Below are 15,005 nucleotides of genomic sequence, written 5' to 3'. Positions count from 1 at the left end.
CATATTTTTTTGACACCACTGCCTGAGGGTTTTGAAATTGCAAATGCCATGATTGTGACTTGTTTTAGACATTGTGACTTCAACCATCCAGCTTCCATTTCAATCTTCAGATGCTGCGAGGTTCAGTCTTTCGACTTCCAATTCAACATTTGTATGGTTTGAATAGAGCCAAATATGAAGCCGTTTGGTGCATTATTGATTTTAAACCGACAACTCCACCAACATATTCATGTTGCTGCCTACTATTTTCTCTTATGTTTTTCTTCTCTTCTTCATTTAGAGAAAATGCAAAGGTTATGCTTGGCCTCAACACGTATTCAAAGGTTGATCCCTGATGACAACCTTTGAGATCTTGTACACAAGGCATAGTTATAAGAGGGTGGAGAGGGCATTATATAGCCAAGTAAAATAAACATTATGTTTAATTTTACTTTAAAACTTATTTTAACTTTTATGTTTACTAAAATTCTTAAAATCTTACAAAGTTATAAATGTTGTCCTTGCAGATTTGTGGTGTGAAGACTTTGGTGCCACAAAAACTTATCTTCAAAAGCTTACCATCCACAATCTATCCCCATCCCTGTAGCACTTTTGGTTGTGAGTGCTTGTTGAGGTCATTCACACAAAAAAGTGCAACAAATTGACTCAAAAGCATTTGAATGACCTTGTGTTTGTGTAAACAACCTTCAAATGCATGAAAAGAAGGTATGGGGATGGGATACACATGTGCTCGACCTTGATGACATTGATTCATGTTCAAATTGGGTTGCTGAGCTTGATGATGTGAATCCACTATTTGCTACTAATGAGATTGTCGATTTGGAGGGATGAAGCCGAATGGCAAGCAAATGTGGTAGCATGTGAGGCTTTAGAAGGCGAGTTTATGTCGTTAAGGTTGGGTTCACTGTGCACACAACTTAGTCCTATGCTTGAGGCTCCTGTTATGGCTCTTGTTGAGGGTAGCAGTTATACCATCCACTTCCATGACACTCACATAGCAGCAACAGACTTTTCTGAGCTTTAGTCATAGAAGAAATTTATGACCTGTAATTTTTGTTGATATTGAAACTGGAAGTTTATATGTATTGAAATTTTACTGATACTTTCATCCATAGTTGAACTACTCGCGACTCGGCTCGACTCGCCAAGCCCCTGGGAAAAAAACTTGGCGAAAACTCGGGAAAAACTCGGAAAAACTCGGCGAAAAACTCGGCAACTTAAAAACACGCTTAAACTTAGTAAAAAATGCATTTTTTTTGCAATTTTTAATGAGAAGATGCATCCAAAGAGTCAATAAATGATAACACAAAAGAAACAAGCTGATTCTAGATATATTTAAATGCAAAGTGTCTACAAAATCGCATCCTCATGAGGAATGTTGATGGCTGGAAGCCTGAAGCAAAATAGTAAATTACTAAATAGTTTTTGTAAAACCAAAAGTAAATACATCATTACAAATTACAATTACAACTTCCTCTTCCCAGCTCTAGCAAAAACATGGGGAGAGGTAGAACTAGAGGGTCTAGACTGTCTAGTCGTATAAGTCTGCTGTGGGACTGGGCGTGACTGTGCCTCCTCGCTCGGTATGGTTGATTGAGACTCATCCTCCATCCTGGATGAAGCTATGTCTCCACCTGCCTCTGGCACTGGCAATGAATCCTCATCCTCATCCTCATCCTCATCCTCCTCAATGTCATCCAGCCTGAAACCAAATCCACCCCCCTCCTCCATAGCCTGCCTCTCCAAATCAGTGATGTCAGTGTCGGAAAACAATGGAGGCTGCTCCTGTGATGTCCAATCAATGTAAGGATCTATATCATCCAAGTCAATTGGACCACCTTCTAGTTCCTCTACCTTCTTTACGTGCAATCGAAGATTATATTGCACGTAGACAAGGTCATTGAGCCGTTTTTGCGCTAACTTGCTCCTCTTCTTCGTGTGGATTGCTTCAAACAAGCTCCAATTGCACTCACAATTGGATGAACTGCAAGGCTGACATAAGACTCTGAGGGCAAATTTTTTGAGATTTGGGGTGTTTCCACCCCAATTTTGCCACCAAGCATCTGCAAAATAAATAAAATGGAAAAGTTAGAAAGCAAAGAGAAAAGAGAAAACATAATTTATCAATCATTTTAGTCTTTAGATCCCAAAATCCAAATGGCAAATGTTATACCTGGGGTTTGAGTGGTTCTTCCTCTCTTAGCCAGCTCTGAAGAGAATAGCTTACCCCTTCCTCCCTCATAATTTTGGAGCTCACTCACAATGAGGTCTCTCTCCTCAACATCAGGTACCATCCTCTCAATGCATGTACTGAGGCCCTCCATGACTTCTCCATTCGAATCTGAGTAAGAACCCCCGAACCTAAAACGAGGGTTGAGGAAGTACCCTGCTGCATGAATGGGTTGGTGGAGCTGATTGTTCCACCTCCTATCAACAATTTCCCAAATGGGATCAAATTTGAGCCTATCCCCCTTGTAGTAATTTTTGATACTCTTTGGCCCTATCCATGGCCTCATAAAGATATCCCATTGGGGTTTTATCCCCATCCACCAAGCGAAGAACTCGAACCAAGGGCTCTGACACCTACAATTGAAAAATACAAATTACAAAAAGATCAAAATTTAAATAATGAAGTTACAAATTAGTAATGAGAGACTTGAATTAAGAATAACTAAAATTTAAAAATTAAAGTTTTGAAGTAACAACCTTCACAATCTCTGCAGCCCTTTGTGCAAATTGGTTGTCGAAGACTATGCATGTGACAGCCTCTCCTTCAGGCTTCTTTGAATAAGGTGAGTTAAGCCATTCTCCACTCACAAACATTTGTTTCAAAGAAGTCAATGCAGCAAGAATGCTTTGCAACGTCAAGAAAATCGTTGCAAACCTTGTGACACCAGCTCTCACCAAATCTTTCCCTTGCGTGTGTTGTCTCATCAAATTTAGGACCCAAGGGTGATTGTAGATATATTTGGTGATCCTCCTTGCATCTTCCACAACTGGAGTCACCCACTCAAGTTTTCCTATGTCCTCCAAAAGAAGGTCAAGGACATGTGCTGCACAAGGTGTCCAAAAAGAGTGGGGTGCCTCTCTTGGAGGATTCTTCCTGCAAAAGAAGAATTTATTCTTAAGAAATATGCAACCAAGTAAAACAAAGCCCACAACAAATGAGAATATTGCTAATGCCTAAAGGTGATAATTCAAGAGGATTCTACCTGCTGACACATATGCTGCTGCATTATCTGTGATGATTTGCACCACATTCTCTACCCCCACCTCCATGATGACACGCTCCAACATTCCAGCCAATGTTTCTGCATTTTTCACCTTGTTGGAGGCATCGACAGATTTCAAGAACACTACATTGTCCTTGCAAGCGACCAAAAAATTGATGATGGTGCGGTTCTTGCCATCTGTCCACCCATCAGAAAGAATGGTGCAGCCATAATTTGCCCAATCAATTTTTTGATCCTCCATCACTTTTCTTGCCCTAGCAACTGCATTTGTGAGCAACCTGTAAGTGCAAAGTGAAATTAGGTATTAGTACACAATTTTGATTTAATAAACAAGAAATCTAAAAAATAATTAAAAATGAAATCAAGTGGACTATGTAGTAATTTACTAACCTCCCACTCAAATCCCTGCGAGAAGGGGCCTTGTACCCCTTTCCTGAAACTATCATAGCAGTCACCAAATTCAACCAATAAGCATTCTCCGCCACATTGAATGCAATGTTGTTGAAGTACCAAAAATCAGCAACTGCAATGTCAGTTTTCTCATGTACCTCCTTATTCCATCCACTAGCCTCTAATGATGGTTGTCCTCCAGGTGTGTTTCTGGGCACAAAATAATCACCTATCGAACCTGATCGTTGTGATGGAAGTGGAACAGGGCCCCGGCCAAGTACTCTACTAGAGGAAGCAGAAGCAATGGGCGAGCTGATGGTCGGTTTGCGGATACGTGGGCCACGCCGAGAGCCCACTATGCCCTCAAGTGCTTCTTCTTCCTCTTCAAGGTCAATAGAAACACCTTGAGATTCAGCTATGGCTGATCTCATGGCTAGTTTTGCCCTCTCCCTTTGTAGTTTCTTCTCTTCCCCAGCTGCAAGTAAGGCATTCATTTGTCTTTTTATTTTTTCATTGGTCCCAGGGCATGCTCTAGCATCATGCCTATCTATTCCTGCAAGGTGGTATTTGAGGCGGTTGATGCCTCCATGAAGTATTCTCTCACACTTTATGCATATAATTGACCCAGGATCGGGTCCCTCATAGGCATACCTCCATGCCCCATCTCTAGCACCTCTAGGACGGGTGCCTATAAATCCAGATGGGCATGGATCTAGTGGCCATTGCTCCCTTGCCATGATTAATGCTTACTTAACCTACACATACAAAGTGCAAAAAAAAATTAACATTTTAGTTAAACAATTTAGCACTAAGCAAACTATCTACATTAGTTTAAATAAATTTAGACATCATTCGAAGTTTTTTTAAAAAAAAAGTAGGGTTTGAATTTTTTTTTGAAAACTAGATTCTTCAAAAAAATTGTGAAAATTCAACAAGAATTGTGTTAAATCTTGTGTAAATAACTTAGAAATGATTTAGACTACCTAGGAATCATTTGTAATCAATCTAAATGCAACAAAAAAAAAACAAATTGTTTTAAAAAAGCATAGAAAAAAAAATTAAAAAACTTACTTGGAATCTGATTTTCCCTTCAAATCTCCTTCAAATCCCCTTCAAATCCACTTGGAATCACTCAATAACCACCCCAAATCACCTTCCAAGCCTTCCAAATGAGTTTCCCCCTTCTCAGCCCAAAACATAATTGGAAAACAAAAAACAAATGAGTTTTTAAGCCGTTTTCGGCTGTATAGAAAACACGGGCGAGCTTTTGGCAAAAACTCGCCGAGTTTTTGGCAAAAACTCGCCAAAAACTCGGCGAGTTTTTGCCAAAAACTCGGCTAGTTTCCTGGTGAGTAGAAGTCATTACTACTCGCTAGGGCCAAAAACTCGGCTAGTTTTTGTGACTCGCCGAGTATTCGGCGAGTTTGTCATCTATGCTTTCATCTATGAAGTGCATTGAACTTTAATTTTGATCTATATATGAAGTAAATCAGTAATATGGTTTATAAATTTAGTAATATGCATGTTTTTAAATCTTATTTTTAAAAGTTAATATATTATTAAATGTTCAATAAATTTGCCAAGTCCTGAGTTTTTTAAAATTCTTGAGCTGGCTGAGTCCTGAGTTTTAAATATTTTTGGGTTTGCAAAGTCCCAAGTTTTTAATTTTTTTGGTTTTGCCGAGCAATTGCGAAGTCCAAGTTATTAAATGTTGCAGCAAACATAAAGCTGGGCACTGTTGTGATGTAATCATACGTCGCTCCATTGCAAATGGGGACTCCCACTTTTTGCTTTGCTTAGTGTCTTGCTTGGTAGTTTCTTGGTTCTGCCAGCCTAGGATGAGTAGTTAAGGTCAGGTCGAGTAGTTGCTATTATTGTCAAGAGGCAAGAGAGTTGTCAGTTTGCAAGCAAAAAGGTCTTAGAGTTTGAGATGGTGAGAGTTAGGGTTTTAGAGTGGCATAGGTCAGATTGAGAAAATGGTCACCAAAGTCGCTCACAGTGATAAACAAATGGTGAAGTATCATAGCATTGGGCTCATTGGGGTTTTGAGACGAAAATTTGGTTAAGGCAAGATTTTGCTTGAGAGGTGGTCTTGTTATGAGCTTGCTCTCAAAGACTTTGTTATGCAAATGAACCTACAAATGCCGCCACCCTAAGTTTGATTTGGGCAAGTTTGTGCAAATAAAGAGTCCTATACCGCCAACCTTGTGCAAATGAAACCCCAAGGGACGATTTGGCAATAAGAGGTCTTCGTTCAAACAAAGGTAAGACATGCTTTCATCAATTTTGTTTATGCAAAAACCAAGCCCTAAAGACTGATTTGACTAGGAACAACCAAAGGGATCAAGGCTTGATCAATTAAACTTGGTATGCGAATGAAGCCTTAAAGGCCAATTCACCTAAAAGGCAACTAAGTGACCAAAAGTTGATCAATCCAACCTGCTCATGCAAATGAGGCATGAAAGGCCGATCTATTTTGGTGAATGAGGCAATCAAATGAAACCCAGCCATGAAGGCCGAATTGATCACGCAAATGAAAGATGAAACATGAATGAGGCAATCAAATGAAACCCAGCCATGAAGGCCAAATTGATCATGCAAATGAAAGATGAAACACCGCCCAAGCAAGGTCCATCATATGTGTATAAAGAGTCTAAGGCCGAATTGATGGAGAATGTGAATGGATCACTTATGCTTATGCAAATGAAGGTCAAGATACCGACTTGGTTGTGCAATTCAAGGGAAAAATACCGCCTAAAGCATAGCATGCAAATGAAGCAATTCAGGCCGGCCAAGCAAGTGTGCAAAAGATATGACAAAAGCCGCCACTTTTATGCAAATGAAATACAAAATGCCACCTAAATGAATTCAGTTTGTGCAAGCTAACGTGACATTGGCACCAAGAATGTAAAGATTTATGCAAATGAAAGGAGAAATGCCGCCAAGCATTGTGCAGCTCAAAAGGAAAATGCCAACAGGATCATATTGTGCAAATGAACCTACAAAAGCCACCACCTCAAGTTTGATTTGGGCAAATTGAATTGTGCAAATGAAAAGTCTTTCACCGCTCAAGCAAATACAAATGAAGAGCAAAATACCGAAATGCAAATGAAGACCTAAAGGCTGATCATTTATGCAATCAAATCACAGAATGCCAACTCAACATGTTTTTTTTTTGCATAAGAGAGGTAGAAGGCCGCCAAAGTTCACCGTGCAAACAAAGGGTTCAATACCGATTGGATGGTGCAAATGAGAGTTAAAATGCCACCAGCATGTAATAGTACAAATGAAGATGGAAATACCGACTTGCAGACAAGACCTTAAAGCCAGTCAAAATCAGAGATGCAAACCTAATTCACAAATCAGTACTACAAGTCAGAGGATTGATCCTAATTCACAGTCCTTAAACTCAGAGTCAGACCTAGAAGTTAAACCCAGACCTAAGTGATAATAATCAGATCTTAAGAATTGATCAAATCAGTCAAAATCAAATTTGTAAGTCAGACTTTGATCAATAAAATTTGACCTTCAAGCATCAAAATCATACCCAAGATAGTCTCTTCCAGGATTAGTAATCATTGAACAAGGGCTGTTATATATATATATATATTCTTTAGAGGTTTTCAAGTATTGCTTCTCATTTGCAATTATTATTTAAGGAATTTTCCTTGTTCTTGCAGGTCTGATACAACGTAAAGAAGTCAAGATTTCAATAAGTAAAAAGGAGATTACACTTAAACATGCGAGGGAGAAACAATGTTGTACTCAAGGGTTTCAAAACTTTCATAGTATCACGGCGACATGAAGAAGTCAAAAGTATAAAGGAAAGATCATACAATCATATCAAGGCAAATCGGCATTGTGAGGAGTTCATTACATCCAAGGGTTCATCATATCATCCCTATTATTAGGACTTCAAGTTATCAAAGATCGACATCAAAGGTCAAGATGGAGGCGAACAACATCAGTATGAAGGACTTAAGTTCTACAACAAGAGGACACTCAAGGCTAGCATTACAACTTGAATAGATCGGACTTAAGTTCTACAACAAGAGGACACTCAAGGCTAGCATTACAACTTGAAAGGATCTATTCAAAGCCTGCCTCACATCTAACTTACATTATCAAGGTCTCTACTTGATCAAGACATCATCTCGACATAGGAGTCAAGACCTTGGAGCATGAAGGAAAGATAACTTACATAATGAAAGTATGTTTTACAATCTTGAATTCCCTTCGGGAATCCAAGAATCATAGCCAGTACATTGAGGAGTTAAATCCAACTAAGTATATCATTCATCAAGGTAAAATCATGAATAAGGGAAGATCAACCAAGGTCATCACACAGTCTACATCAAACATGATCAAGGGAGCAGATAGTTTCAGAAGAGTTAATCAAAGTTGGCTAGATCATAAAGATACACTTCCCATCATCATTGCATTGAGCAAGTTGAATAATGCTGACTATCAAGAGATATTGCTCAACATTCCTTCATGATGATGTATCAAGTCTACAGTGCAAGTTGAGGTGTCATCCTTGTCACCACTCAACCAATCAAAGGGTCCCACATCAACATGTCCAAATGCAATGTATCTGGCTCATTCAAAGGAGGAACAAACTTCGAGATACCTAACCTTATATATCATTGGTTCACATTCAATATGGAACACGTCAAATTAAAAGTAATTTTCTCATTGGTCAAAGGGAGTTGTTATAACAAACCCTAATTAGGGTTTTGATCTTGTAATCTCAGCCATTGATTGTGAATCAATCTGAGCCATTCATTGTAAAGAGCTATCTATAAAAGGCTCAGTTTTCTCATTTGTAGAAGATTAAGACAATAATAGTAGAGAAATAGATAACAGTTCATAGATAGCAATCAATAGTTAGCAATTATAATAGAAGTTAGATTAGGAGAAGGCAAAGATTGTTGCCAAGACTTTGTTGTAAAGAGCATATGATTTCATTGAAGCTACGGTGAATTTGATGTGTTATTTCAACAAGTTGCATGGTCTCTACTTCTCAATTCATTTTCATGTTGTTTAGATGAATGAAAGAACTATGTGCGTGATCAACAGTGAAATTCATATATCCATACCACTAGCAATTTGCTGATTGCAAGTTTTCCTTGTGTGGTCAAATGGAATTCTTAAATGAACTTAACTCCAATTCCTATTCACACTTAAATATGCATTGCCTTGATGGTATCCTTGTTGATAGCAATTTGAACATCATTTTGCTCTCCTTAGAAGATCGTACTAGCTTTGTGGAGTTATTCTTTGATGGCGAAGAAGAGCTTAGTTAAAGTTCACTCAATCGTTCATTGTCTCTTGCATTCTTTGGATTAGATTAGACTCCTCAAACCTTATATCTTTTGCAATTTTATTTTCCAAGCAAGTAGTTAGAATCTAAGTTCCAACAACATCCAAACGTTCAACATTCAAGTATTCAACATAAGTCCCCTTGGATTAGCAGCAATCACATCAACCAATTGAGCTATCTACACGTCAAGACCTGACTAGAGAAACCTTGGAGTCATCTTGGTTGATCATTCAATTTAGCACCCAGGAAGATTTTGATCAAGAGAGGATAGAATACTTTTGGTATTTTATTATGTGTTTGATTGTGCATAAAAAAACACAGCAACAGGCAGTGGCACACAAGTGAGAGAGAAAAGAGAAAAACACAAAATAGAAGACAATGGAACTTGATGAAGGCTTTGATACTTTTCCAACACTGAGCTAAGGTGAAAAGGAAACCATAACATTGAATACCTTGTTTTTGCAAACTTCTAAGGTACTATATTGAGATTATGGAGTCTTATCTGACTATATATATTACTTTGTGAAATATTGAACCTTGCCTTGACCTAAACTGCCTAGAAAAAACTTTGGCTTTTTCAATAGAATGGTAACTGTGTACACTTTTACAGAAACAACACATTTTGGTTTTAAATTTTTCATTTGAATTAAAGAGAAATTCTTTGAAATTTAAATTGCGCACTGCATTTATCTCTAAAATTTGACCTCTGTTGAACCAAGCATCAGAATCAGGGACATGAAACTAAGAAAATGCAAATTGTGGAAATAAGGATGCTAATGTCAAGACATAGAAACAAATCTTTGGCAAATGCTTCCATAGGAAGCCTAAATCAGCATTGGGAATATTACTAAGAACTTAAGCCAAAAAGGAAAAATGCATAAAGATTGCCCACGTAGTTTCATTATTTACAATGATGAATTTGCTGGACAAAATGTCATTGATGTCAAATGCCATTGTCAAAATATGCAAAGTTATAAATAGAGATATGAATGGAGATATTGAAGTTTAAATTAAAGATTTAAACTTACTAGTTTTGGCCAACTCCCACGAGATATTACTAATAATACACAACAATCATCAAAATCAGATCCTTGTCAAGCACCCAACATGTTAATACGGGCCGACCTCCATCTCTTTCATATTGGAAAATATGGTGGCTGACTTCATGATGTATTTTTTGTGTTTGATATGTTTCATGAGGCTGACATAATGAGCAGCGAATTCATAAGAAACAATGATCAATATGGCCAACTACTAATATATTTGTTAGAGATTAATATCTTTAAAGACAGCAATTCATTATAATATAATGTGCAGCGATAAAGCAATTAGATATTTAAGGGGTGCGATTTGTTTTTTAAAAGGTTAATAAACCAAAATGTGCGATTCTTAAAAGGGTCTGTCCTTTGTGAATACACCTCTCTCAAGGAAAGTCACACCTTTTCAAATAGAGAAGGAAGATATAAAAAGAAGTTTGTTTAGATGTGAAGAATGTGTGTAGAGTGTGCGGAATAAGAAGACATATCTGATATACACCAGTAGGCTGATGAAAAGGTGTGCTGTGGAGTAAAAGAGATTAAACATATCATATACGCCAGCAAATAAACAGCAAGTATTAAGAGGATTGTTGACAGATTTGCAAGGATATAGCAATCAATTTTATGACCAGCATAATAGCAAAAGAAGAGAGTGAAAAATCTCATAGGAGATTTGTGATCAGACTTTTGCTAAGATTTGTAATCAGAATTATTGCAGATTGGTGATCAAAGTTATAGCAGATTTTAGAAGAGTGCTTCATATTGGCGAGGTTAGTGGCTCATAGTGTAGGGGTTGGTGCCTACAAATTCATAAGTGGGAGTTGGTGCTCACAAATTGAATGAGGGGTTGGTGCCTACAAAATTTGTAAAAAGAAGATTAATAAAAGCAATATTTTTGCCATTGTTTTCTCTTGCAAGGGTTTTCAAGTAAATTGTGTTGCTCATTATTTTATTTTACATGTGCTAATTTGATTAAATAAGTTTTAAAAGGAAAAACAATATTGTTATATTGTCTAAAGGTGAAAATTTAGGGTTTCACCCCATGATGTAGTAAAACCATTAATGTTTACTTAGGAACCATTACATTAGGGAAAGATGGAATTTGATAGATCTAAGCCTCAAAGACCAAGATTTGATCAGATTCCAGGGGTTTTAGATGTGCCTCTTCTTTCCATTTAAATTGAATTGATTTAATTAATGATGCTGAAATTAGGGTAAATGTATGTAAATTGAAGTAATTATGCATAAACAGTGAATTACAGTCGTCAAACAGAGCCACAAACCTAGATCTGAGCAATATGTGAATGTTCAGATCTGAGTCATGAACTTGGATCTGAGCAATATGTGTGGTTCTAGTCTATAGCTTATCATTTTATGTTTCACGACTCTCTTTATCCTAATGATGGATCACAGAGTGTGATCCAAAATATTGATTCAAAAACTATTACACAATCTAATCTAGAAATTTTGAATCATCCAATATGTGAATGTTCAGATCTATGCCCAAAAGGTCAACCTGAATTGTCGAAACCCGAATGGCAGTCACTTGGGTCTTCTAAACTTTTCATCGTCCAAAAAGGAGCCTGTTCATCTTTGTGAATAGCGTCGATCTTGAAAATTGCAGCTCTATACCTCTCCCTCTACACAGTAGAGAAGGGAAAATAGTTGGGAATAGACGTTTGCCTGAGGTCAAACCCTAGTATGGAATTAACCATGAAATAGAATTGAAATGTAAATGAAGTATTGTAATAGAAATGATTTCTTTTTGAGAGAAATGTTGAAAATGTCTAAAACACTAATGATATACCTTTTAATGAAATTTTGTTTGTCTTCACAAGGAATTAGGGTTTCATTTAGATAGTCTTCACAAAACATAGAACATGAATGTCATCTCCAGTGCTTGAATCTTGACTTTACTTCTGCTCCAATGCTTGAAAGAAGACTGATTGCTTGCTCACTTGAATTTGAATCATGAATGCTTGATTGATTGATCAGATGTATCTCAAAATGAGAGAGGTAGACCTCCTTTTATACATGCTAGTCGAAAAACAAATTAATTTTCCGACATGAGCCGACACGTGATCTAGGTTCCTGCTCAAATCATGTTACCGTTGTGAGGTCTCAAAATGGGCCCTTTTGGAGAGGACCAGGGCACCTAGAGGCCTAGGATATTGGGAAAGGAAATGTAGATTATGAAAATTTGAGTGAAATACATGGTGTGAGTAGAATTAGGGCTTCAATCAGGCCTTAGGGAACAAACGACAAGGTGAGGTCCCAAGTGACGACAAAATTGTAAGGGAGTACAATTTAGGACACTACATTTAGCCCCCACTTTAGTGAGAGTATGAGACTAAGCATACTCTCAATAAAGTACAAAGGTTTGCATTGAAAAACTTTTATCAAGATATCAAAGAGACAAGACACACTAAGCCCCCAGGGTACTTTAGGCTCTTACTACTACAATATCGAGACAAAAGGGACATCAAAAGAAAGAGGAAGGAGAAAGAGAATCATGACTACTAGCCTAGTAAGGTTCGCTTACTATGAGTCAAGAAAAAGAAAAATATTAAATTACAAAGCAAAAGGCTTAGTTTGCAAAGTAACTTGAGTATCAAGACATGTGATAGTGTGTGCGTAAAGTGAAACATTGAACGTAGTGTATGCCCCCATGTTAAAGCAATTGCATAGCCTCATCGGGAGCAATTGCTTTAAAGTAGCATGCATCCAAAGACAAGCACGTTATCACAATGATATGCTCCCAAGAAATGACAAATCAAAGGATAATGGTCACAAAACATAAAAACGCATAAGGGATCCACTAACCATGGGCTCAGTATGCTCTTATGATAAATAATGTATATCATGAAAATATTTGTATTAAATTGATCTCATCCCCCAAAGGAAGTGGAACCACAAGCACAATGGAAGAAGGGAACGTGTGTCTTTTGAGTCAACATGGAAGAGACCAAAAGAGATCTCAACGCTTTGCATCGTCCCCAAGTAGACAAGGGATAACAAATAGAAGAATTGAGGTACTAATAGAAGAATGTCACAACAAATTTAGTCTCTTTATTACCTTGCACCAATGGAGTGACAAAGGTCATCCAAAGAGACCCTAACACATCACAGGGAAACAAGCAAAAGAGGAGAGAGAATCTACAACACAAATGTAGCTAATCAAGCAAATCATCCGCCTCCCAATCTTGTTGAACATTGTTTTGGGAAGGTGGACAAGATGCAAGAGGAGCAACTTCGAGCATGGTAGATGGAGCTACAACAAGTTCCAAACAAGGACCATGCTCTAATGATGAGTCACTTTGTCTGTCACTAGGAGCTAGGATTAATGTTTTTGAAAATTGTTTAGATAAATCATTGTCAACATCAACAAGGTCGTACATATCATTAGAATCATTATCATCAACATTGTTATCATGAACATCATTTTCATCCATTTCTTCATCAAGATTAATAAAAATAGGATCTCTTATACGAATAGAACATGAACCATCATTTTTCTTAGGCATTTTTAATCTTGGTGATTTAGGTTAAACTTCCTCCCTAGGGTTAGGCGAAGGTTGAACAAATGGGACCAAGTCAACATTTGGTGTCTTTGGAGAAGAAATGGGTTGAGAAGCAAGTTCATGAGCTTTAGCATGACGTCTCCATCGATGTTATCTTGCACAACAATTTTTTTTAGTTTTAGCCGAGGGTTGTGAAGGCTTAGGATCAATAGACAGGCTTTTTCTCTTCCTTTTAAGGAGGAGGAATGGGAGGTCTACTAGGTTTGTGAAGGCTTAGGATCAATATGACACCTAGGGGTCATAAGATGTAGGAGGTAGAACTGCGGCATATTTAGGAGGAATAGAAGGTGTAGGAAGGATATCAAGTCCATCCTGAGGAGGAGGAATAGGTCTAGGATCTTTAGACTTAGTCAAAGATAAGATCATCTCATTCTTCCACTTTTGATACGATTGAAAAAGAGCATCACTTTGAGGCTTAAGAGGCTCAAATTGTTTAGGCCAATAGTAATCAAGGTTGACATCTCCACGCCTCACCATGGGTTGATACATGCTATGATTAATTGTTATGAGTTTGTTATTATGAGGGAATTTTAAACATTTATGAATAGTAGAAGGGATCACTTTAATTTAGGAGAGCCAAGGATGTCCCAACTCCACACAAAATCGAACCGATGTAGGAATGATAGCAAAAATGACATCTAAGCACTTAGTACCAAACTCAACGGGAAGAGTAATAGAACCGATAGTAGGGCAAGAGAAACTATCATACACCTTTACTACTACATCAGATTTATCATATGTTACTTGATGCAATTGTAAAGCTTAAATATATTCTTTATTGATCACATTCACCATACACACTGGATCAATGAGCACCCCTCGTGAGAGTTTGCCTTTGATCTTCGCAGTGATATATAGTGGGCCATCAGGTGCCAACAATAGTCTCACTATGATCAAAGGTAATGTATAGGTCCTTAGGAGGTATAGGTTTGTCAACAAGATTCACCACATTACTAGACTCAATGCCAAGGTCATTAGGAGAATATGCAAGAGGCTCAGACTCAACCACATTAGTAGAATGGGAAGGCAAAGGATTATTAAAGATTTGGAGGTTTTGATTAGGAGCTACGGATTTGTTTCCTTTGTCATTCACACCAGCTATAGATATGGTATTGTTATCAATAAAGTCTTGGATTCTACTCCTTAGTGTATAACACTTCTCAGTATCATGATTGGGTTGACGATGAAATTGGCAAAAGGCTTTGGGAGGAAGTTTCAAAAGGTGGCAAATGTTTGGAGGTATCAATTGGCTTGATGGGAGAATGTTTCAACACATTTTTATTTATCAATTTTGTCATTATGCTATTTAAAGACTCAGAAAGAGGAGTAAATTCTTTTCTAAAGTATTTGGATAAAGGGGCCACATTTGATGTCGTGGCTGCCACTTGAGTATTGATGTTGTTGATCTTGATGTATTCCTTGTTCAGTTTAAACTTCGCAA

The 15,005-nt window shown here is 37.6% G+C and overlaps 2 protein-coding genes across 2 annotated transcripts in view; one reads left to right on the top strand and one right to left on the bottom strand.

Annotated features, from left to right (window-relative positions):
• The window catches only part of LOC131050857 (phosphatidylinositol-3-phosphatase SAC1), a 90,376-nt gene that overhangs the window by 11,456 nt on the left and 63,915 nt on the right, over positions 1 to 15,005 (top strand). The gene's annotated exons all lie outside the window — the stretch shown is intronic.
• On the bottom strand, positions 2,713 to 4,069 carry LOC131873863 (uncharacterized). The gene is made up of 2 exons (XM_059216952.1): positions 3,213 to 4,069; positions 2,713 to 3,103 (listed from the first exon to the last, which is right to left on the bottom strand). The coding sequence occupies exons 1-2, from the start codon at positions 3,472 to 3,474 to the stop codon at positions 3,021 to 3,023; spliced, it is 345 nt and encodes a 114-aa protein (XP_059072935.1). The 5' UTR covers positions 3,475 to 4,069; the 3' UTR covers positions 2,713 to 3,020.

Source organism: Cryptomeria japonica, chromosome 1 (genome assembly GCF_030272615.1).
Source record: "Cryptomeria japonica chromosome 1, Sugi_1.0, whole genome shotgun sequence".
NCBI lineage: Eukaryota > Viridiplantae > Streptophyta > Pinopsida > Cupressales > Cupressaceae > Cryptomeria > Cryptomeria japonica.
This window is presented reverse-complemented; position numbering and strand designations above follow the sequence as displayed.